Raw genomic sequence first — 24,124 nt, forward strand, 5'->3', positions numbered from 1 at the left:
CGCGTTGGTGTACAGATGTCAAACATTCGGACTTGATGGACGACAACAGGTGTTTGAAAATTTTACCCCAAGTCGTCGCAAGAGTGGCAGAAGGAAGAGCCTCGTGACCCTAACAAAGCTTCAAAATGACTGAAAGCGTGAGGTATGTTTATCTTTAACTGCTATTCGATTTTGATTTTTTTTTTAATGTCATATACAGTTGCAAGAGAAGTAAGCTACGTTTGCACGACACTTTTTTTTTATTTTAGTGAATGCTACTAATCTTCGACCGCTTTTAAGATGTATTTTTATGAAATGTGCGGCTTTAAAATCCATATTTCCATTCATTTTCCCGTTTGGTGTCGCATTAAGATCCAGACACTCCTTGTAAGACATTTTAAATGTCATGTGGTTGAGTCTGCCCACCCTCCTCAACAACAAATGCTAAAAATATCTCATGTTTGTGGGTACCAGTATAACAAGCAAAGGTAACAGAATTGGTGTCCAGCTTTCACACAATTGCAATCCAAGTACATTTGATTTTTTTTTCAGATACTTTTACTCCTTCATTAAAAAAAAAAAACCATCTCTACTTTTTACTCCTTCCTATCAAGGCTGTGACCGTTTGATCTAAGACACAGAAGAGGCACTGCAGGATTTTTGGACACCGTCTAATAGCTGGTTGTCTAGACAACCGAGCAGCAGTTTTTTAGGGAGATTCCAGTAAAGGTTGAACAAGCATTGTATGATTGATGCTTTTACAATTATTATTTTACATCCCTTTCTAGAGTGCCCCCACCTCCAGATAAATCCATGGCTTTCCGTTCCCAAAAGGAGATGTTTGAGAAAATGGAGGCGTCTTTTAAAGTGTGCGCGCAATGTGAGACGAGCTCAGATCAACCGGCGAACCCTGAAACCTTAAAGCGTTGTTCCAGGTAACCAAAAGGAAAATCGAATATACCTTGTCGATAGATATCCGATTTTTATTCTATTATTCGACATCAATGACGGTTCCTTTGTAGATGTTTGAATGTTTATTACTGCTGCAAGGAGTGTCAAAAGGGCGACTGGCCCAAACACAAGAAGTTCTGCTCACAGCTGCGTCTGGCTGCCATGGACAGAGTGGTGGAATGGCTCGTGTTTAAAGGTGTGCAAGTAAGAAAATTTGTCAATTAGAAGTATCAAGTTCGGTTCTGCTGATTCTTTCGGAGGTGGCAACCCTCAGTGCTTACGTGGAAGTACATATTGGTAAAGAGCTCGATTCAGCGGATACTTCGGAGAGTGATTGGGCTCTAGATTGTTGAGCATCGTAATCTTCTAATTTGAAACCTTTGACAAACCTGAAGTCGGTACAGGTGAAGCTTCATCACTTTCCAAAGCATCCGCCGAATCCGGGTTTTGTTGATGCTAAGAGCCAGTGCAACCCTCCTGAAACCAAATAGGAAAAAAAAAGAAGTATTTTTGCGACTGGATTCTTTTAAACGACCCAGCAGGAGATCTTCCCTTCCCAACTGGCAACTGGTCAAAACCAGAGTCCGAGATAAAAAACTGGGACGACTGGCTGGCCATGCAAGGTGATCTCACTGCTCGCCTCGATCCCGTTTTGACTGGAGCGAACATGAAGACCTTATGGAGTGATGCGAGCAGGCCTCGCCCCGAAGACGAAGACTTGAGGCAGTCCCTGTGGAGGGTCTGCAGCGAGTTCTTCTCCAGGCCTCTCACCATCGCCTGGGGCATGAGGCTGTTCGGACTGAACCCTTATTCCAAACCTCTCACCATCCACTTGGTGGGAGCCGGCCAGAGTGAGACTCTCGCGGCAAAGTTGACAGATTATGACGAGCTCAACAAGATGTTCCCTGAACACCAGGGGATAGAAATAGTCATGGTGGGACCGGAGCTGGTGAAGGGGCCCTTCATGAGGCCTCCACTCAGAGCCTTTGGACCGAGGAAGAAGGTCTACATTAGCGCCTACAAAGGCCTCTATCATCAGTTCTGGGAGGAAATGGTCGAGAAAGAGGAAGCCGCCAAGCCAGACTTGGTGGTTGGATTTCATCCTGGTGAGGACAAGTTCTAAGGTGACCGTACCACCCACCTCTGGTCACTGCCAGTGTTTTTTTTTTTGTTTTGTTTTTCTGTGAAGGGTTCGATGCCAGTCAGGATTTGGAGCAGGGTTGGCTTCCAACACTTCTACTTCTGAGGGATTATGAGATTTCTTCAATGTTCACTGCTCTGAGGTGAGCATTTGCAATGCCAGTTAGCGCCTCTCTTACTCTTTATTTGTGAAATGCTGCGGCCTTTCTCGCCTTTACATCCACAGCGAGGCAGAAATGACCTACTCGCTGCAGATTCTGCTGGAATTGGAGATGGACATGAAGGGAAGTGGCGCCAACCCCTTCGCTTCACTCAAACCAGAAGTGGTGGGCTCTTGTCCTAACAAGCCGCCTGTTTACTGGAACTCACACTACTTTTGCTTTCAAGGTTTATTGGAAACTGCCGAACTAGATGAGTCTTAAAGGCGCCATGTAAAACACAATTTTGGATGACTAACTAAAACACAATGATCATTATTGACTGTTGTTGTCTATTCTTGATTTAAAAAAAAACTGTAGTTGTATAAATGAAAACATAATTGAATAAATAAATAAATAAATAAATGGGGCTTTGACCAGAACAAAATTACTGTAGACCACCAGGTTGCCATGGTTTTCAAAATATACAAGAAATATACTCTATGTAATATACTACAAATAGTTATTAATTAGTTATAACACCTTTTGTATGACGCGAAATGAAAAGGAGCAACACAAACGTTCCACTTAAATATGGAAAATGCAATGAAGACTGGTGTATGTTTCTGGACGGACGTATTTTCGTGTGGCACTGACTAACGCTGTTTCCATTGTTGCCTTTCATTTTCTGTTTGAACACCATAAATTTCCCTAAAATGTGATTGCATAAATAATTCATAAACCGAACATGTGTTTTATATGGCGAATATTGTTCCATAGCTTGGATAACTTGTGACATTTGACATCAGTTAACATGCCAGCACTTGTTTCCTGGGATAGGTAAATATTGAGCACACAGGAAGTTGCTGTCAACGCTTACTACGGATACTATGCGCGATGTCTCAAACGTTTTTCTTCTGTAATATTTGTTGACGCTTCAAATCAACTCTGGAGGAAGCCGTTGCTTTGTTGGAACTCTATTTGGTTGTAATGATTATCTCATTCTCCTGGGCTATTTATTTTATATTCGTGTCGAAACCGTTGTTCGGGAAAAACTAGCACACCAGCGATAGCCATGGCTCGATGACATTTAGCTCGTTTACGTCGGGTGAATGAATCAATCGGAGGCAGCAGATGGATTTCTCAAAGTTCCTGGACGACGACTTTGACGTGAAAGACTGGGTGAATGGCGCCTTTAAAATGGTGCAGAAGGATGCGCCGGGGAAGGCGGATACACACGCTGCGACGCTGGTTATGAAGTTGCAGCTTTTTATCCAGGAAGTCAACAATGCAATTGAGGGTCAGTGTACAGCTTTTTCCTTCCGCACCTTGTTGGAGAACAGAAATATGTGCAAAAAGTACAGACCATTAAAAAAAAGTGCATTCAACGGTTGACTAATGACTTTTGCACACTACGGTACAAACAACGGAACGTTGTAAACTGAGAGCATTTTGTGTATTAAATTCCAGTTTAAAGATACATGTCTTGTCTTTTATCTAGAAAGCAGTAACCAGGCGCTGCAGAACATGCCCAGAGTGCTTCGAGATGTGGAAGCATTGAAGCAGGAAGCTACTTTCCTTAAAGAGCAAATGGTTCTGGTCAAAGAGGACATTAAGAAGTTTGAGCAGGACACAGTGCAGTCCATGCAGGTGTGTTTATATACACAACAGAGCTACTGAGAATGCCAATATATCTCTTTGAAGACGTCTGTAAGGATTTGAGATAGTCTTTTAAGTGTTTTGAAGTCATAGTTTGTGGTAATGTTATTGTTTAAACTATTACTATATGTAGTCATAATCACTGTGAGTGTCAAATATTTGTGAAAATGTCACTTCCAGGTCCTGGTGGAGATCGACCAAGTGAAGAGTCGCATGCAGCTGGCAGCAGAGGCGCTACAGGAGGCTGATAAATGGAGCACACTCAGTGTCGACATAGAGGAGACCTTCAAATCACAGGTATAATAAATCAGTAGCTTGTGTTTTGTTTTTCATGCTCCAGAGAGCTTAAACTTTGTGCTTTTGTCTTTTAGGATCTCGCAGCCATCTCATCCAAGCTAACCAGCATGCAGAACAGTCTGGCAATGCTGGTGGACACGCCAGACTACTCTGAAAAGTGTGTCCACCTTGAGGCCCTTAAAAACAGACTGGAGGCCCTGGCCAGCCCCCAAATAGTGGCGGCATTTAATGCCATGTCTGTAGGTAAGCTCCAATTGAACCATCAGAGTTTTTTTTTATTCCAACTTGAACCCATTTGTGCTACGTAGTGATCTGTACGCTTTGCTTTATTGGCCTCCTCACCTTTCCCATGCAGACCAAGCCAAACTGTTTGTCAAAGTCTTCTCAGAGATCGACAGAATGCCGCAGCTCCTTGCCTACTACTACAAGTGTCACAAAGTGAGTATTCAAAATGTGGTTGTTTACAGTCCCACCAGGAATTTGCAATGTCACAATGGCAACAATTCACTCAAATTGTGTGAAGCCGCAGGCGTGTGCGTCACAAATATCAGCACAAATAATTCAGCGTCATTGTGCTCTTCATTCTCTGGCATGCTCTGGCCACCAGAGGGCAGTATAATGCATACAGCCGTACTACATTTAGATTTGATGATGAAACAAGAGAGTCTCAGCTAAACTGCAAAATCGTGGGTAATTTATTTGTTTTGCAGAGGATAAAGAATATATGCTGGTTACTATTGCACTATTGCAAATTAAAGTTTATAATTACAGCAACATCAATGCTAGCTTTGTTAGCCCATCTATGGCGTCACACATCATTCAATAGCATTAAGTTAAGGGACCTGGCGGCGGTTTGATTACATACACATCATGTAATTATTCTTTTTTTTTTTAATATTTCATTTTCTTAGTTTTTAGTGTGTTTAGATGTGATGTGACCTCATACTTCTGCAGGGCCAGATCGTGAATATGTGGCAGGACCTCTCACAGAGCGAACTCAGCCTGAATCAGCAGCTGTCGGAATTCTACGACACTTTGCTGTCCACTTGGCACGCTCAGCTCCGGTGGTGCAGCCAGGTAAAACACACCTGATGCATTCCAGATCCACATAATATACACCTACTCTTGTTGTGGATTAGTTTATTTTAAATTTAGGAATTCTCAGTTGTGGGATCTTGACCCAATAGTCGGTCATGGACCAGTTCTAAAAAAAATTAAAATAAATTACAGGGGGGTCCTCAATTGTATTGATATACTACATGATGGTAGTTATATAATATAAGTTGTAATATACAATGAACAAAATCCGTAGGAGTCTCATGAATTTACTCTTAATTTGAAAAGCCAAATTCCTGTCACCAATGTCATGAAACACTAGTGCCACCTAGTGGCAGAAAAATTACCTCAACACTTACCTGACTTAACGCTTCGCATTCCTTTTAACAGTACACCGACTTAGTAATATTGCATTATTAATACACTAAAAGATACAACCATATTCATTAATTTTGTTTTAAGTTGGATTTAATACAGCATTAAATTTGATTTGTTGATACCTGTAGAAACCGTGAAAATGCAGCTCCCAGGGTAACAACTGTTCATGCGTCACTTCATTGGCATGACCGTATATTTCGATAACCACCAGGTGTTCAAGAACCCTTACGAGGTGGTGACAGTGTTGCTGATCCAGACTCTGGGTGCCATGGTGCCCTCCATCCCCGTGTGCCTGAGCACGGCCATGGATCGGACGGCCCAAGAGCAGCGTCTCGACTCCCTGCTGGAGCTCAACCACACCACGCTCACCTTAGGGCACAACTTGGAAGCCGCCATGATGCCACATCTTGGTTTGTACTTTGAAGAAAATGATGCGCCGTTTGCAAAATGTAATTGTAATAGCTGGAACCTTCTTACTGTGTTCGTAGGCGAGAATAACCTCCTGAAGGTGAACGAGCTTGTGTGCGCGCTCTATGACCCTTATAAGCCTTACCAGTTACTCTATGGAGAGTTGGAGGAAAATCACCTCCTCATCCAGATCAGTGCTGTTCCTTTGGTGAGATATGATCACGCATAAATACAATTTTTTGGGAGCTGTGTAACACCCTTCATCCTCCGTCCTTAGGAACACGGGGAAGTCATCGATTGCGTGGAGGAGCTTAAGCACTCGGTCGGCAAGCTGTTTGGCCTGGCAAGTGCCGCGGTGGACCGCTGTGTGAAACTGACGGACGGGTTGGCCGTGTGCGGTCTCCTCAAGGCTCTTAAAGTGCTCTTCACCAAGTAAATATCATTTCACATACGGTGTTGACTCTGGATTTTTTTGTTTTTTTATCGTTTTAATTTGATTCTGCTGCCAGCGTTGACATTGTTTTCTTTCCCCCAGGTACGTGTCCGACTTCTCGACGACACTGGAGTCGATCAGGAAGAAGTGCAGACTGGAAGACACGCCGAGTTCTTCTGTTTTTCAGGAGGACTGGACTGCGTTCCAGAACTCAGTCAGGTTTGGGATGATTAATCTCGTCCGTTCTCTTCCGACGTTTCAATGTTGTGTTGCCCTTTTGCAGAATTATTGCCACCTGTGGGGAGTTACTGAGACAATGTGGCGCCTTTGAGCAGCAGTTGTCAAACAAGTAAGTGAACTGCTTTTGATCATTATTTCTCAGTTATTGTAAAAGTATGGTAAACACTCCCTCTTGTGATATATATAAAAAAAAATGCATTGCGTAAACAACTGTATTGCGTCACAAATCGACCATTCGTGTAGGATCATGGGCACGGCAGGCAAGTACCTGTCGGAGTCGTACAGCCCTCGCAGCCTGGCGGGCATCCAGGAGGCCAGCGCCGCTGAGAGGAAGGGCGCCTCCAAAAATCCCTGGCAGGAGTACAATTATCTTCAGAGGGGCAGCATCGCCGAGTACAACGCTCTCATGGAAGTGCTCTACTCGTTAAAAGTACGTCACTCCAGATTGTGATAGATACGTTTGTATTAATAATAAAGTACAACCGACAAAAGAAAAAGACGACGGTATGTTATAAAACGTTAATTCGTGTTTGCCTTTGTGACGCAGGAGAAAGGCGCCGGCAACTCCAATCTCCTCGCCGAGCCGAGAGCGGCGCTGACCCGGCTCAACCAGCAGGCCCATCAGCTGGCCTTTGACTCTGTCTTTTTACAGATCAAACACCAGCTGTCCCCCGTCGCCAAGATGGAGGTAGGCGAGTGCCCAGTTTGAGTTTACACACCGATTACAAGTGTGCGTGAGCATTGTCGTTTATGTGCAGAGTCAAGACTCACTCGGTTTAGGAGAAAGCTTCACTGAGGACTTGCCCACCTTCAGCCTGTCACCACAAGAGTACATCACAAATGTTAGTTGTTTAATTATTTTTTTTTTTTTGAGGTCACAGTGGTGCTTTGACCTATAGCACAAGTTTAATTCGTCACGTGACTACGTTCGTGTCGCTTAACTACCACCTGTTATCCTCTTCCAGATAGGTCAGTACCTGATGTCTCTGCCTCTCCACTTGGAACCATTTGTGACACAGGAAGATCCGGCGCTTGAGTTAGCCTTGCATGCTGGGAAGTTACCGTTTCCTCCAGAGCAAGGTTACTCTCCTCCACGTGAAATTGTTCACCATTTAAATCTCTAAGCCATCCAATGTGTCTTTAAACTCTCCGCTCCAAACTTCCCCAGGCGATGACCTTCCCGAGTTGGACAACACAGCCGACTACTGGCTGGGCTCCATCGCTCGGGCAACCATGCAGACGTACTGCGATGCCATCCTGCTCATTCCCCATCTGAGCGCACATTCCACCAAGCAGCTGGCCACGGATATCGGTAAACAAGGCGGCATCAGAACACGACAACGTACAGTAGGCGCATGCAACTCAATAACTCCAAAAATAAATGAATAAATAAAACACCGAACAATTCCATGAATGATGAAATTCGCCGCTACAGAATACCAATAATAGTGACGTATTGATTCTACGTTTACAAAGTATCAATGTTCTCCACAGACTACTTGAGCAATGTGATGGACGCTCTGGGCTTGCAGCCGTCTCGCACCCTCCAGCAGATTGTTTCCCTGTTGAGGGCCAAGCCCGAAGACTACAGACAAACCGCCAAGCAGTTGCCTCGGCGACTGGTGGCTACCATTGCCGCCCTCCGCTCGATTGACCACTAAAAAAAAAAGAAAATCTGGGCTTCTTGTTTCCCACCCTTGTTTGCATTTATACGGCTTTATCCACTGAGGTGATCATGGTTCATCCAGGGTTGGTACCGGTGCCGGGTTGTACATTAACATTGGTCCGGGGTCACGTAAAGTCAACCGACAATGGCTTGACCAAGTCATTTATTTTTCTTTAAAGGCTTAAACAAGACAGTAGAAAGACGCTAAATATTAAATAATCATTGAAAATTATCGGATTGTATCATGAATATGCCGGGCCACCCAACAACCCGAAAATGCTTCATGTAGGACCCTGTAGTGTCTTTTTTTCCCCCCAACAGTAAGGATGGTTCTATTGTTTTTTCTTCTGCTTCATCTTCGGTTGTTGCATTGCGATGTTACGAGATGAAGGTATGTGTAACAGCAATTTAAAGTCTATCGGATCATTTTATTACTTATGGTAGGACTGTTCTGCGAAGCCTAATTGTACGTGCTTCATATTCTGATCAATCGTTCTTTTTCGTTGTATGGAATTTTCCAGCATATTTTAAGTATATTATATGTAAATGTGAATATAAAAACATTTACACAGCATAATTGTATTGTCTTGATATTTGCATTTAGATTACATTTAGGTATAGTTATGCAGTTGCAAAGAACAATTTTTAGTTATTGATATAGAAAGTGTTGAATAAAAAGAGCTGTTTTTAGTAATTATGTAACCACGTATGTTGATGTTACATTTTTTTATTTTCCAATCAGATTTCAGCTCCTGCGTTGCCATGTTCATCTAATCAGCCTGGGGCCTTCCGACTCCATCCTGCCGGCTCATTTCATTTGAAATATTTTAGCGATGGCATTTTAACCAATCCTATTTGAAATTCGTCCTCTCAAGGCCAGTGAGCTGGCCCTCGATGATGTCATCATTTCCCCCACATCCTTTGACTGGTAGCTCAGAGCAAGCCAAGTTTCGTCAGCCAATATATTTGCACATTCGTGAGGCATCTCTGGTGATCATGATGTGTTTTTCACATGAAAATGTTGATTCTATACTACCCAGATGATTTTCTATTGCTTTTATCGGTCATTTTTTGAGGATGAATGATGTCCACATTTCTGGATTAGAAAAAAAAAAAAGATATGGCAGCACCTTGTGATTGGCGCTTCTCATGTTAACCGCGGAGACTGATGGAGTGCATGCATCATCCGGCATCCACCTGCTCCCCTCCAACATGGACCAGTGTTCGGCTGCGACGTCATCCGTCCCCGCCCTGCCCGCCCGCCCGCCTGCCTGCAGTGTCGCTGCCTACAGATGAGGATGGACGCGGTACACGGCCTTGCCACCCAGCCTTGTCCCGACCGCGAATTGCTGGACTCCGACTACCAACCCGAGTGACCCCCACCACCGCCTCTCTCCCAAAACGTCGGGGAGGGTCGGGGAGGCTCACGTTGAAGCGCCGAACCGTGCGAGGATGAGAACCTCCATAGTGGAGGGAGCGGCGGTCTTTTGGAGCTCCGGTCGCGGGGCACCGACGACGATGACCAACGCGGAGGAGCATTAGGGGAAGACAAAAAAAAAAAAAGCGAAAAACAATTGACCCTAATTCGAGGATTCGAGGACGTGACGCGGTGGGATGCCTTTTGGACCGGGTGGAGCCGCGCGTCGTTGAATAAAAGATGAGGGACCCCCCCACTCCGGAGCCGTTGATGTTTATGTCTGAGGGTCCACCTCCATGACATGGACCGCCGAGTTGGGCGCTCGTAGCCGCTGCTGGAGACGCTATGCGCGGGCGAGCGTGTGAGAGGCGACCCGGTCCGAGCGCTTCTCCGCCAGCACCAGCACCAGCACCAGCACCACACGGTGTTTGTTTTCATGCAAGCTGGGCCGTCTGTCTCCTTTCGCAACGAGCAGGCCTTTAAGTGGAACATGCCCGGGCCCTGTGGACAACACGAGTGAGTGATCTCGCGTGAGGCTGGCAGCAAAGTGCTGTAAAAAGAATTTAAAATGTTTTTTTTTTTTGTTTTTTTTTAATCTACAAACCATCCATTTTCTATTTTACTCATTAGGTGAGCTGGCACTGGAGCGGATTTTGAGCAAAACAATTAGCATAAAGAATTTTTATTTTTACTTTTTGACTCTTGTTTTCAATGACATACATGCATAATGTTGTTTTTGGAAACTGGGACGAAGCCAGAGAAAACTCACCCGAGCACTGGGCGATCAAGAAAAGTACACACAGGAAAGCCGTAGCCCAGATCCAAACCTGGAACCTCGGAACGGTGAGGCAAATGTGCTAACTTCTCCTCCGCCCCGTTCTCCCAAAAGCCACCGAAGAGCCGCCATCATGTCCAAAGTGGTCACCAACAAGGAGAAGAAATCCTTCAGCAAGAAGCTGTTCCGGAGGAGCTCGGTCCGCTCAGTGGGCAGCTTCATGAACCGAGTTCTCCGGACTCTTTCCACTTTGTCTCATTTCAGTACGGACGAGCAGGCCGCCCGCGACGACAAGGACGACGCCTCGTTAATCCCGACCACCACCGGCGGGTCGCTCCAGTCGGACGACAGCGACTGCGGGGGGTTCCCCTTCGGCGACAAGGTGCCAGGCGTGGCCGGGCTCAAGAATCACGGCAACACCTGCTTCATGAACGCCATCCTACAGTGCCTGAGCAATACCGAGCTCTTCGCAGAGTACCTGGCACTGGAGCAGTTCCGGGGCGATGGTAGTGGGGGAGGCGCGGGATCCGAGGCCGGCGGTACCGATACCAAGGCGACTAAGTCCAATGGGGTCCTGGTGCAGAAGAAGTCCAGCCAGCAGCAGCAGGAAGAATCCGGAGAGGTGACGGAGCAGCTTTCCGGTCTGGTTCGAGCTCTGTGGACCTTTGAGTACACGCCCCAGCACAGCAGAGACTTCAAGGTGGGCTCTGGTTTGTCACATTTATAGTAAAAAAAAAAAAAAAAAATGGATCTTTGACGTCTTTAGCCGTCAATGGTAGTCAATGAGTATTGGAAATTTCCACGACAATTGCCCGTTTGTCTATCAATTCATTTTGTATCAAATGTTTGAGTGATTTGTCGTTGCGTAATTCAGCTGAGGATAACGGCTAGCCTGCTCGTAGAGGTCAAAAAGGCGCGTCTACGCCGTTAATCCGAGCAACAGAAAAACTATTTAATGAGCCGGTCCACCACGTCTGATTTTGAATCAACTGGATAAAAATTCCAGCCAGCGGAGCATTTTTGCTTTGAAGCAATTTATCGCACTTTAACATCTTTTTTTTTTTTTATTCAAACTATGACAATAAGGAAGTCAAAAATCATTTTTCAGGATTTTTCTTTTCTTTCTTTTTTTTTTTTGCAGTTGCTCTGTCTTGGTGAAATGACGTGTGATGTTCGTTTTATGTAATATTTGGCCTAGTTTATTTTTTTTTTCTTTCGCCTTTTTCATTGACGAATTATAAAACGTCCATTTTTCTTCAACAAGGTCTCGCTTTCCTTTCAGGTGGAGAGTCGAACCACAAATGAACTTAATTACCTTTTGCAGCCGCCTGCCTCCCACTTAGCAGCTTTCGTAACAAGCCAACCTTTTCTGTCTTTGTCACCTTGCAGATTGGTAACATTGTATCTTTTTCTCGTCTATTTTCATCCTTTCAACAAAACATAAAGAAAGGAACTGAATTTGACGACTCTGAGTTTGTTCTTAAAAGCGCTCCTATTTTGGGCTCTTTTTTTTTTTTCCTTAGCTTGGTTGCCAGCCAGATTATGAACTGTCTGACAGTTTTTTTTTATGTTTTCTTGTTCGAGCGACAGCCTCATAATGCGCGCTATGACAAAGCACAGTCAGGAGATTTAACGGCAAGATCTTGACGCTACTGAATCTTATTTTTATACATTAAGTAAATATTTATAGGACGACTTTCAGAAGTCAAGTAATTATCAAATCCGAGTGATGCTCTTGCTTTACCAGTTTCTATGTTTGCATAATTAATTATGTCACTTGACACATCACGGAAGTACAATAATTTGTTTTGAATATATTTGCGTTCACAATTATTGCACCCCCACCCGCCAAAAAAAAAAAAAAGGGTTTTCATTTGATAATTTAAGTGTTTCTTTATTCCCACCGCTTCGGGCTCAATTAGATGATCTCTTTAAAGCTTTTTGGCATCAGTTCCCACATATGCTCAATTAGTTATCTCAGTGGGTCGCAAACTGGGTGTCTTCGAAATTATTTGTAATAATTATTACCAGCATTTAATGAACATTTCGGGATGACAAAAAAACAAGTTTGAGAATAAAAGAAAAAAAATTACAGGAATGGGACGAAGTCCCATATTTTATTATTTTTTTTTCAAGAACATTAAATAAATAAATAAATAAATAAATAAAAAATGTGTAATAATAATGAAAAAAGTTGCATTGTATTTTTTTAATTTGTGACTTTCTTCCCTCAATTACACTTTCACATATTATAACTTTGATACGGAAAATAACTGTTTATTCTCCTGAGATTACAACTTTTTATCCCAACAAATTGTTGTTTTCCTTGTTAGATTACAATTTTTTTAACAAAAAAAAATACTGCTTTATCTTCATAGCATTGCTTTTTTTTCCTAAAAAAAGATACAAATCTCTCTTATTTTATTTTATTTTATTATTGATTTTATAAAAATGTGTAAATCCCCACTGCAGAATGTGGTTTCAAAGAGCGCGCTTCAGTTCAAGGGCAACTCCCAACATGACGCCCAGGAATTCCTCCTGTGGCTGCTGGATCGAGTTCACGAAGACCTCAACAACATCATCCATCCTGACGTCAGGCCTCCGAGGACGGTAAGCTGCAACCACGCAGTGTTTATTTTCAGAGGGGGTAAAAGTACTCGACACACTGTACTTAAGTCGTGGACGAGATACAGCTACCTGAAAAATCTACTTTAAAGTACAATATTTGTACTTTCTTTTTATTTTTTGTGTGTGCCTGTTTTTGTGTTTCCAGCCTCCAGTAGAGAACGAAAACGCCCCGGGAGGATCTCCACTCCCAGCGCCGGGCTCTTTCGTCCAAGAGCTTTTCCAGGCACAATACAGGTAAACCATCCTCCCACCTTTCGCGCATCCTCGCCACTATTTGACAAATGCACAGAAATGTATTTGACTTTTGTTGACACACAAACACTGACCATATGAGCTGGACCATTTGGGACCTTTTCTGTAAATGTGCACTGTGTTCTTCTTTGTTATGAAATGTGTGACCAACACCACTTCATGTTTGGGTGTGCAAATATGTGCATATCACTCTACTGACCAATATATATTTTATGACCTCTAACGGGTGTCAAAATTATCCGTTTGTTTCAGCAGTTGTTACTAATTAGATTTACTCATTTAATCTAATTTAATTTTTTTTTTTTTAAACATAATAATTTCCCCAAAAATGTCAACCTTATAACTGACAGGAAAGTGACACAATTTTCTGCGTTCTTTGATTTGGCTCAACATTTGTGTGCAGATCCTCCCTGACTTGTCCTCACTGCCAGAAACAGAGCAACACCTTTGATCCTTTTCTCTGCATCTCACTGCCAATCCCCGTACCTCACACGCGGTGAGTTTGTCGGCATTGAAAAGATACAGACGCACAAAAACAATGCTAGAATTAGAAGATGCTCTCTGTCACTTTGTCTCATTTATAAATTAAAAAAAATATCTATATATATATATATATATATTATTTATTTATTATATATATTATATATATATAAATATATTTATTTTTATATATATAATATTTATTTATTTATTATATATTATATATAATATTTATTTATATATATAATATTTATTTATTTATTTATTATATATATTATATATATATATATAAATATATTTATTTTTATATATATAATATTTATTTATTTATTATATATTATATATAATATTTATTTATATATATAATATTTATTTATTTATTTATTATATATATATATAATATTTATTTATATATATATAATATTTATTTATATATATATAATATTTATTTATTTATTATATATTATATTATATATATATAATATTTATTTATATATATAATATTTATTTATTTATTTATTGAATGAATGAATGAATGATTATCTTTTTTTTTTTTTTCTTCAATCTGTGCTTGTATGATGCAGGCCCTTGTATGTGACAGTGGTGTACCAGGGCAAGTGCTCCCACTGTATGAGGGTCGGGGTGGCCGTGCCTCTGTCTGGCACCGTGTCCAGGCTCAGACAAGCAGTGGCGCAGGAGACCAAAATCCCTGCTCAGCAGGTACGTCCTCCTCCACACCAGAACTTCTCTCACAACACACAGATGGTTGGGAATGGCCGTATTAAACGAATCCCGCTCTCACGTCCGCGTTCAGATCGTTCTCACCGAGATGTACTACGACGGCTTCCATCGCTCCTTCTGTGACGACGACGACGACCTGGAGATCATTCAGGAGAGCGATTCCATCTTTGCCTTTGAGACGCCTGAGCTCTTCAGGCCCGATCAGATCCGCTCCAAGCGATGCGGTAGGGCAAACCTGTTCATTAGCTTGTACAAGTAATTGGATTAAGCACTCACTAGACACTTCATTAGGTACACTTTCTTATTCTAATGAGATAAGACAAAAGATTTGTGCTTTCCTAAAGATCGTCATGCTCAAAATTGTTGGTTTAATTATATGTTGATTATTGACTTACTCCGTCAGATTTTTACTTTTTTTTTTTTAACATAAGTTATCTGTGGCTGTTCTCGGCAGCCTTCATGAGTTCCTGGTATAGGCTCTCACCAATTGCTATAATTTTTTGTCACTATAATATCGTTTTTTTTTTTTCAATTAATTAATCAGAAATAGTCAATATCAACTTAGGATCAGTAGTTTTATGTTTTTATTGTTTTTGAATTAATTATTTTTTTAACTTGTAAATTAACATGTTTGCCGAATACAGGGAGTCCACATGCCAATCTCAACCAGAACAACTTGAAATACAACACGGACAACAACCGGTTATCCCCGCAAATCCAAGAGCCCGGCACCCCGCCTCTCAGCCCCAAAAAGAACACAGGACAGGACGAGAAGGTGGTGCTGTTGGTGTGCAACCGAGCTTGTGCCGGTCAGCAAGGACGCAGGTACGTCGGAAGGGAGGGGACCAAAATCTCGTTCGATTTCCTGACTGTTGATTAGAGATGGGGAGTCGAGTTCTCGCGACTGTTTGGACGTCTCTTGACTCGACTCAATCCCATCTCTGCCTTTGGAGCGCATAACAAGTCTGTTCTGGGGACTCCCACAGGTTTGGGAATCCTTTCATTCTCTACCTGGAGCGTACAGTCACATGGGATGTGCTCCAGAAGGAAATTCTGGAGAAGATGCGTCATCTCTTGCGCCCTGGAGCCGTCGTGCAGGTACGTATTGTGAAAACAATGACATCATACACTCCATGTTAACGATCATGACGTCTTGTGTCTTGCAGGTGGGGCCCTTCACGTTACGTGTGGTGGGGGTCGTGGGGATCACGTATCTCCTGCCTCAGGAGGAGCAACCGCTCTGCCATCCTTCTGTGGAGAGGTAAAGCTCCCTGCCACCACTAGGGGGAGTGCTGCTCCTTCTGTTGCTTATGTAATGCACATTGTCGGCACTTTCGGGCAAATGCTCATTTGAAAATGGTTATTCTTATTGCCTGTGATAATAAAATCTATTTTTGAACAGAGCATATAAGTCTTGTGGTCCTGGGGGGCCGCCTCACGTCAAAATTGTTGTGGAATGGGACAAGGAGACAAAAGACTAGTAAGTAAGGCCACAACATTAGGTACACCTGTACACACAGTATGACGAACGATACAATTCTTCACAAGATAAAACTGCACAATGTGATTGGTTCTCGTCAGTTAAAAAAATATCGGGCATGCAGAGCACGTCAACACCACGGCTAAGTTCACCCACAGTGCGAGCCATCCTGGCGGGATGATTCAAAAACTGAAGCCTTGCGTCAATGTTGTGTTTCCTTGCAGTCTGTTTAAAAGAACAGAGGACGAATACATCCCCGATGCTGAGAGTGTACGTCATATGAAGGAGCAGCACCTCCAGCCTCAGAGCTGCTCCCTCGCTCAATGCTTTCAACTCTACACCAAAGAGGAACAGGTGAGCTCAAACTGAATCGATTCTCATGTGCGCCACTCTCTTCATCACGGGAGATACATTCCTGACCCACCCACCTGCGATATCGAGAAATAATACAGATTTTTTTCTAAAAAAAAATGTATACTTCTGCTCAACGTTAAAACGGAGTTGTAAGTTTATTTGAACGCTGAAAAATAGCAAATTGTTGTGCTTAAAAGTAAAATACAACAGAAAAAAACTCTACTTTGCTGGATTACAGAAGTGCAGGTTTAACGTCATGCACAGTTTCAACATGAACACACAAGACTGAATGGTGGACTTGCCCACCACTAGAGGGAGCCAGAGTACCGTTAGAGGTAAAAAAAAAAAAAAAGTTAAATCCGTTAGACTAGAGTATGTAACATTGTAACTTTCCCAAAACAATGGCTAAAGCCATTTTTTTTCAGTTTTTCAGAAAATACAAAATATTATTTTTTTATTATATAATATTTAGATATAATTAATAATTTTATGATATTCTAAATTTTATTTGTAATATATTATTTATTTTTAAGATAGACAACGTTCAATGCATATGTAAAATAGTTTATTTTAACAGTATTTTATTATTTGCAATATATCAATCTAATAACAAAAAAATAGTAGTTACTTTTTAAGCACATTTTAAGAAAAGAAATCAATGCAAAAATTATTACTGGACTTGATAATGCAAATACAGGACACATTGCAGAATGGACCTCAGGACATATTTACATTTAAAGGAAAAAAAAAAAAAAATAGAAAATTTGAGTTGCTCTTTTGTATTTCCCCCAGCTTGCTCCTGATGACGCCTGGCGCTGTCCACACTGTAAGCAGCTTCAGCAGGGTAGCATCAAGCTCAGTTTGTGGACGCTGCCCGACATCCTCATCCTTCACCTCAAACGCTTTCGCCAGGTACGCGATGTCACGAGCTTTCCAGAAAGACGTGAGTGACTTTCAACTTTTTCATTCCTTAAGGATGGCGACCGGCGCATGAAAATGCAGAACATGGTCAAGTTCCCGCTAACCGGCATGGACATGGCGCCGCACATGGTGAAGAGGAGCCAGAGCAGCTGGAGTCTACCCTCGCACTGGTCGCCGTGGAGACGGCCTTACGGGTTGGGTCGGGATCCCGAGGATTACCTTTACGACCTGTACGCCGTGTGTAACCATCACGGGACCATGCAGGGAGGTCATTACACAGGTATTACACCCTGCCGAGATGAAAAACACGCCAAGTCCGTTTCCTTACATACGTTTTTTGTCTTTTTTTTTTCCAAATCTCATAGCTCAGTGTAAGAACTCCATTGACGGACAGTGGTATTGCTTTGACGATAGCGACGTTCATCCAATCTCAGAAGAGGACGTCTGCAAGCAGACGGCTTACATCTTGTTCTATCAGAGACGTGCCACCATTCCGTCTTGGTCTGCCAACAGTTCTGTGGGAGGTGATTTTGTTGATTATATTTCCGCAATCAGGCTGTCACAATCTGAATGTGGCACGAGAACCTGTCTTGTTTTTTTTTGTGGGTGTCTTTAGGATCGACAAGTTCTTCCTTGTGTGAGCATTGGATCGGCCGTCTGATGGGAAGCCGTCCACCGAGCCAAGCCTCATCCGGTTCCTCCAGACGAACATCGCTGGCCTCACTCTCCGAGTCGGCGGAGTTCGCCGGGGAACGCAGCGAGGATGACGGTAAGCATGCAAATTCCTCTAAGTGTGATTTATTGATCCTTAAGTGAATCTTTCTGCCATGCAGGCTTATCAATCCGCCCCGTGGTGAGAGGCATGCAAAGGCAGACCTTCTCCTCCAGAACGTCCATCGCCAGTCCGCTAGTGCTCAGTGAGAACGGCCAGAAGCCTTCCTGGTGCTCGGCCAAGCTGCAACTCCGTTCCAACTCGCCCTCGCGCTTCTCCCTTGAATCCCACTCCTCTTCCCCGACGCTGGAAATGATAGGGGAGGTGGTTGATACCAATCTGTCGACTTCCTGCTTCAACGGTTCACCAAAGCTCGGAGGTAAGTCCGCCCTTGCAGCGTTGGATCATAATCCCGGCAGTAAGAGGCTGATAGAACAGCTTCACCCCAAAGCTGCGTCGCAGGCCGAGCCGAGAAGCTCCTCGCTAGCCGGGGATAACAACAATCTAGTCGTCGGCGCGGAACAAATCAGCCCTCGACACGGGGCGAATGCAAAGGAGCAGAAACAACGAAATGCGGCGGCAGACAGCACAGGTGGCAAACGGAGTTCCGCAAAGACCGGGATGGAGAGCGAAAGGAGTCCCAAGAAGCGTCCCGCCGCTTCCTCGACGTCATCCAGCTCTTTGTCTCCCGCGTCGCCAGCTGTTGCAAAGTCGCCGGCTCGAACGCAGGCTAAGGGTGCCGCATCCAATCCAAAGGACAAGACCGACGGACCAGCGAAAGCCAGTAAAGCCGCTTCCTCGAGAACGGCGACGCCTTCCAAAAGAGGCTCGTCCCAAACTCAGGACGGGTTACATCCTGACTCTGCCCAACAGAGGAGGAGCGCTTCGCCGGGAAGTTCGCACCCTCAGAGAAGGACGACTCCCAAAGGAGGCGGCGATAAAAGCTCGGCCTCAGGACGGACTAAAGGAACCGACAGGAGCGCCAGCCGGGATTCTTCACGGACCCATGCGGTATCGGAGAAGAAAGTTACCAACGGAGGTCCTCCATCCCGCTCAAGTGCTGCCAGCAGAGCGGAGAGCAGGCCCGGTCGCGCCTTGGACAACAGGACGGTCGCCCGAAGTTCAAGCAGTAGCTCCTCCATGACTAGTCTGCGATCCTCCAGCGTGGTACCGCCGTCCGCCGCCCTGTCGTCCAAAACCCCTCGAAGGAACAGTAAGACCGAGGACAAAGCTTTGTCCTTCTTCAAAACTGCCCTGAGGCCCAAAGACACACGCAAGTCGATGGACGGCGGGAAAGCCACCGCCGCCGACCCCAAAGGAAGTCTGGAAGACGGCGGCGGAGATGCGGCGAGAGACGGAAGCAGCAAGAAACCCCAGAACGCGGCTTCAGAAGCCACCGCAGCGAAGGACAAGGACTCGTCCAAAGGTTCCGCTGCAGCCAAACATTCACTGGTGCCCTCCGCTAAATCCAAACTCTCCGAAACGACCAACCAGGCGAGAGAACCTTCAAAAAAGGAAGCTGTCAAAAAGACCATGCCATCCAGAAAAATCCCCATCAACGCCACACAATCAAGCCAGAGGTCCAAATGAAATCCGCACGAGGGCCCGATGATCGTCTCGCTCTCCTTTCTAGTGCAGCTCCAAACACTCGATTGACACCTTTAGCCTTTCGGTGGTTACTGGTTTCCAGCTGCCATTCTGGACACTTCCCGTCCACTTTGTTCGATCATTATTTCGGAATGGGTTTTACCAAAGCACTTTGTATGGTTGTGATGATTTCCAGGAAATACTATACTGTACTGTACATAAGCATGGGTTGCTCATTTATTGGAATGATTGCCTTGTTGTGTCTGTAGCTTAGCCGGGAGGAATCTTTGAAGCCTCGTTTCCACCAAGCGGCAGAGTTCTGATTCATTTCAATTTAATTTTTTTTTTAATTTCCAAATTTTTTATGGAGAATTCGGAGTCGGAATTTATCGGAATTCCCGACCAATATGATTTTTTATTTTTATGCAGATTCCAATATTTAGCAGAACAAAAATTCAGGTGACCGATTAATCATCCGATTAAATAAAAAAAAAAGTATATAAATTAATAAAACAATATTAAATATATGAATTACGTATAATTGGCAACAATCTGCCAATTAAAAAAAATATATGGAGATTTTTTTATGGGAGTTGGGGTATTGTTTGACCGTCATTATCGTTTTCAAAGAGTCGATTATTATCTTTTATTATTATTCATTATTAGTATATCGACTGATTAATTGGCCCGGCCCGAGTTCAGACAGCAAACAAGATCAGACTGAAGTCGATTAATCAAGTCATCGATTTTTATGCTCATCCCAAAAATATCGACTCGAACTATTCGATTTTTTTCAATACGAGAGGGTGGAGCTATTTACGCTGCTGTCCATTGATTGGTTGACAGACAATCGGTGGAAGCGTGGTTCAAGAGTCAAAAAGTGATGGCGAGAGATACTTGGACTGTTGAAAATGGTCTATGAAGTCAGGTTTCTTTTTTTTTTTTTTTTTTCTGAATTATTTCCCGAAACCTTTAACTATCCTCCAAGTGTCAACATCAGTGCCTCTGATAATCATAGTATTTAATCCAAATTGTATAACTGCAGGTGTTGGTAAATTTATAAGTAAAATTAAATATTTATTGAGCACTGAATATGTCCTTTCAAGTCAAACAAACCTATGTAACCTTAATCGCTGTTTACATACACTTGATGTAGTTATCGTGCAACAGCCTTCAAGGAGTATTTATATATTTATTTTTCAAGAGGACGAGGAAAATGAAGCATGTGTCAGTCGTTTATTGGCCTGGAGATCACGGTTCTTAAATCTTTGCGTTTATTTACCTGTAAGAACACATCAAGTCCTTGGGCAACTTCCCACCTGGCGCCGGGTCTGATGCCAACATTGACCTGTGGCGCCCACTTGTGGCCTCAGGGCTCTCTGACTGCCACGCTGTCTCGGAACATTCCTCTCAAAGAACACAGGGTGTACAAAAGGCCATACACACATGGGAACATAAACAACACCGGCCTCAACCATTCGGTCCACTTGCACAATCGGATGAGATCTTATGGTTCGTGCTATTATTTTGTGTTAAAATAGAACACATTTTTGGGTGCGGAATTCAAAATTTTTTTGGGAGATTGTAGGAAGCCCATATTCTTTAAAAAAAAAATTAATCAATCTATATGTATGCAAATAAAACACAAGGCCGGAATATTTACAATCTTTGAATACTAAAAATGAAAATAATTAAAGCTAATTCCTCTTACTCTTAATTCCCACAATGCTGACGATGACCTATTGGGAGCCGCATACACCTCTCACCGCCATCTCAATTGTGACTGTTGCTGTAAAAAATTGGCAAGTCACACTACAGCGAAACAGTGGAATTTTGCGTATCCTCTGAGCCTTTTTTTTTTTTTTTGCGTGGGATCTCATTTGTTTGTGCAGGTGTCCCTAATGAAGTAGCCCTCGAGCGTACATGTACATAGCGCGTTTGAGGCGACTCATCATCACCGCTTTCTGCACCCAGATCACGGTTCGTGTGAAAATTGTTGCATGATGACTTGCTTCTGCATGCACACAACTATGCAAGCAACCTCTTGCTCATGGCCACCGCTGAGTTTGATGACGTACAGCTCTTGGATGTGTACATAGTATTTCTTAGTGTTCTATTTTTCCAAAAAAAATGCCAGCATCAGAGAGCATGTGAAAGGCATTCTTTATCGACGCTTTGTTTGCACAACTCGACATTTTGTATGAATGTTAACCAACTGCTCATTTAACCTTCTCAAAAGTAAACCGACTCACTTGAAAACCAAGGATTGTCTTGATTTTTGTCTGACGCCTGTTCGTCACGCGCGCATTAACTCGGGTGATTAATCCCAAAAATTTTAACTCAGTTCACTCAGTTTGATTTTCTTAAAAAAATAATTTGAATACTTTGCAAATATTGCGCCACATTAGCTGTCTTTAGCACGTCTCAGAACAAAACACTGTTTAATTTACCAGTGGGCCTTGCAAACCAACACTGCTGGAGTGTGGCGCTTTGTGGGCAGTTTTGAGAAATGTTTAAAAAAAAAAAAATGCCTGAAAAGATGACTCCATTTAGATCGTATTAAAAAATCCAAGAAAGCAATTAGAACAGTCTTTGAATTAAATATACCTCACATTTGGTGATTTTGCATTAATTCCAAGATATTATTCAAGTAAATATCTGTTACAAGCTTTGCATAAAATAGTAGTTGAAAAATGTGATTAATCGCGATTAGTCATGGAATTTTTTTGCGATTAATTAGTTCAAATAATTAATCTCTTGACAGTACTAATATATATATATATATATATATATATATATATATATATATATATATATATATATAAAAAACAAAGGTTTATAGTACATTTCCCCTTGTGTCCTCTTGGTGGAGCTCCACATTTTCCTGAAAATCCCCCCAAATAACAGTTGAAGAAATTGATGCAATCCTCAATTTGTCCCTGAGAAGCGTCCTTCCATTTGAACCGGTTATATTTATTATTAAGATGTATGGTGGAGTCGAATATCCCCCCCATCAGCGTTATTAAACTACAGCCGCGTCATTTATTTAAAATGTGATTCAATTGTACTTTTATTAGTTTGGCCTCAGGCAGGCAGCGCTAACCCCGCCTCTTTTTCTCTCCCCCTCTTGTAATTTTCTATAAATGTCATCAATTTCACCAACTGCTTTCTCACCTTCTCTTCTCACCGTCTTTTCTCTCTCCGTCGCCTTGGAAGTGATAAAAATTTCAAAATGGCCTGCGGTGACACGAGGCGTCCTCTTCCGACATCCGGCGTTTCGTTTTTTTTTTGGGGTTCTTTTTCCGAATGGTGGAGGTATTGCTGAAACTAAAATGCTTGTTTGAATGTCGTAAATAAAAAAAATAAAAAAATCTCGCAGACTGCAACCTGGCATGAGACTGTGCTGCAAAAGAGCCAGACTCTTCTGCTCCCATCAATAATCATCTCCAGTTTGTATCACTTCCAAGAGAGCCTCATTAGCGAGACCTCATCGGAGGATTCGGAACGTTTTATCTGAATTCAAGCGTGACATCGGCCTTGTTGACTCGCAAACTGCGGCTCGTCTAACATGTGGAATTAGTTTACACGTCGACCGACTTTTGGCGATGCTAGAAATGTGCCCGATGCAATCTCTCCGTATTGATCAGCGCAATGTCCGCGAGCCAAATTTGATCCTTATTGATGTCTCCGAGGCTCCATTTCAAAATGTCAGGATTGAAGATGACGAGGGGCCGTGATCTTCGTGATTAGCTCGGGGTTTTTCTTCTTTTCCCTTACTGATAATGCATTCATGAACGTACACATAAAAAAAATGCGTTTTAGTTTGCTTTTTTGAGATGTTTTGTTGATTACAAAAGTTTAAGTTGAACGTCTTTTTGGGTTTTGGCGCTCCAACGAATATTTTATGCTTTTGCCATGTCGACCGAATGAGGGGACCCACTTTGATTGGCCTGGTATCCAGTCGAGTGTGTTCACTGCCACAACGGCGCAGACGCCCATTTTGAATTGTGCCCATCTACAAAAAACTTCACAATTCCATATTTGAATTTGTGTTTATATTTGTTATTATGCTAAAAAAATACATTTTTTGTTTTGTTTTATATTCCGCTAAGTGATTAATTTTTCTTTTTTTAAAATAAACATTTTGTTTTTACGTACAAGTCTCATCGTCGTGGGGGAGGGGGGAAATTAAATCACCCCCAATGGAGTCTGGGACATTTCCAAGTTCTCCTAAGCGTCTCATTTCCATATTGATTCAAGCTGGCAAACAAAACGCAAGGAGCGGGAGTGAAGCGAACAAATGGAAACACGCTCAAAAATCAGAAGGTCGAAGAACCTCTCCAGTCAGACGCGATGGTATTTATACATCACACGGCGACGCGTTCCTCGCGCGACGTGTGATTGTTCTTTTGTATTTGTTCGTCCAAATCGCA

General features: G+C 42.9%; 3 protein-coding genes across 5 annotated transcripts; all 3 read left to right on the forward strand.

Moving 5' to 3' along the window:
* The first annotated feature begins 4 nt into the window (after positions 1-4).
* LOC148317360 (putative protein MSS51 homolog, mitochondrial) lies at positions 5-2,717 on the forward strand. Of its 2 annotated transcripts, none has more exons than XM_088284894.1 (6): positions 5-142; positions 768-914; positions 1,002-1,126; positions 1,470-2,036; positions 2,120-2,213; positions 2,297-2,717. In XM_088284894.1, the coding sequence occupies exons 1-6, from the start codon at positions 126-128 to the stop codon at positions 2,490-2,492; spliced, it is 1,146 nt and encodes a 381-aa protein (XP_088141020.1). In that variant the 5' UTR covers positions 5-125; the 3' UTR covers positions 2,493-2,717. The 2 variants fall into 2 exon arrangements, with proteins under 2 accessions (XP_088141020.1, XP_088141021.1); XM_088284895.1 differs by having other exon boundaries at positions 1,473-2,036.
* Positions 2,718-3,058: 341 nt separating this feature from the next.
* On the forward strand, positions 3,059-8,921 carry cog7 (component of oligomeric golgi complex 7). Its single transcript, XM_088284891.1, has 17 exons — positions 3,059-3,507; positions 3,709-3,857; positions 4,047-4,163; positions 4,238-4,406; positions 4,519-4,601; positions 5,118-5,240; positions 5,809-6,007; positions 6,086-6,213; positions 6,283-6,437; positions 6,541-6,657; positions 6,722-6,787; positions 6,922-7,108; positions 7,226-7,366; positions 7,437-7,520; positions 7,644-7,758; positions 7,847-7,990; positions 8,173-8,921. The coding sequence occupies exons 1-17, from the start codon at positions 3,342-3,344 to the stop codon at positions 8,337-8,339; spliced, it is 2,310 nt and encodes a 769-aa protein (XP_088141017.1). The 5' UTR covers positions 3,059-3,341; the 3' UTR covers positions 8,340-8,921.
* Positions 8,922-9,643: 722 nt separating this feature from the next.
* On the forward strand, positions 9,644-20,108 carry LOC148317362 (ubiquitin carboxyl-terminal hydrolase 31-like). 2 transcript variants are annotated; one of them, XM_088284715.1, is made up of 17 exons: positions 9,644-10,277; positions 10,392-11,236; positions 13,009-13,146; positions 13,310-13,398; positions 13,820-13,912; positions 14,481-14,616; positions 14,711-14,861; positions 15,282-15,462; positions 15,624-15,735; positions 15,804-15,898; positions 16,040-16,117; positions 16,342-16,471; positions 17,264-17,383; positions 17,447-17,672; positions 17,758-17,916; positions 18,009-18,161; positions 18,226-20,108. In XM_088284715.1, exons 2-17 carry the CDS (start codon positions 10,670-10,672, stop codon positions 19,692-19,694), a joined length of 3,897 nt encoding a protein of 1,298 aa, XP_088140841.1. In that variant the 5' UTR covers positions 9,644-10,277; positions 10,392-10,669; the 3' UTR covers positions 19,695-20,108. The 2 variants fall into 2 exon arrangements, with proteins under 2 accessions (XP_088140841.1, XP_088140840.1); XM_088284714.1 differs by having other exon boundaries at positions 9,644-11,236.
* Positions 20,109-24,124: the final 4,016 nt, after the last annotated feature.

This window comes from Idiotropiscis lumnitzeri, chromosome 20 (assembly GCF_059441095.1).
Source record: "Idiotropiscis lumnitzeri isolate Australia: NSW breed Sydney's pygmy pipehorse chromosome 20, RoL_Ilum_1.0, whole genome shotgun sequence".
NCBI classification, from domain to species: Eukaryota; Metazoa; Chordata; class Actinopteri; order Syngnathiformes; family Syngnathidae; genus Idiotropiscis; species Idiotropiscis lumnitzeri.

Excerpts from the sequence above, each read along its gene's own strand:
- LOC148317360 (XM_088284894.1), top strand. Across the intron at positions 915-1,001 it reads ACCTTAAAGCGTTGTTCCAG|ATGTTTGAATGTTTATTACT; the intron begins GTAACCAAAAGG and ends GTTCCTTTGTAG. Across the intron at positions 1,127-1,469 it reads GGAATGGCTCGTGTTTAAAG|CAGGAGATCTTCCCTTCCCA; the intron begins GTGTGCAAGTAA and ends TAAACGACCCAG.
- LOC148317362 (XM_088284714.1), top strand. The coding sequence starts at position 10,670 with ATGTCCAAAGTGGTCACCAACAAGGAGAAGAAATCCTTCAGCAAGAAG. Across the intron at positions 15,463-15,623 it reads GCCGGTCAGCAAGGACGCAG|GTTTGGGAATCCTTTCATTC; the intron begins GTACGTCGGAAG and ends GGACTCCCACAG. Across the intron at positions 15,899-16,039 it reads TGCCATCCTTCTGTGGAGAG|AGCATATAAGTCTTGTGGTC; the intron begins GTAAAGCTCCCT and ends ATTTTTGAACAG.
- cog7 (XM_088284891.1), top strand. The coding sequence starts at position 3,342 with ATGGATTTCTCAAAGTTCCTGGACGACGACTTTGACGTGAAAGACTGG. Across the intron at positions 6,788-6,921 it reads GAGCAGCAGTTGTCAAACAA|GATCATGGGCACGGCAGGCA; the intron begins GTAAGTGAACTG and ends CCATTCGTGTAG. Across the intron at positions 7,759-7,846 it reads ACCGTTTCCTCCAGAGCAAG|GCGATGACCTTCCCGAGTTG; the intron begins GTTACTCTCCTC and ends AAACTTCCCCAG.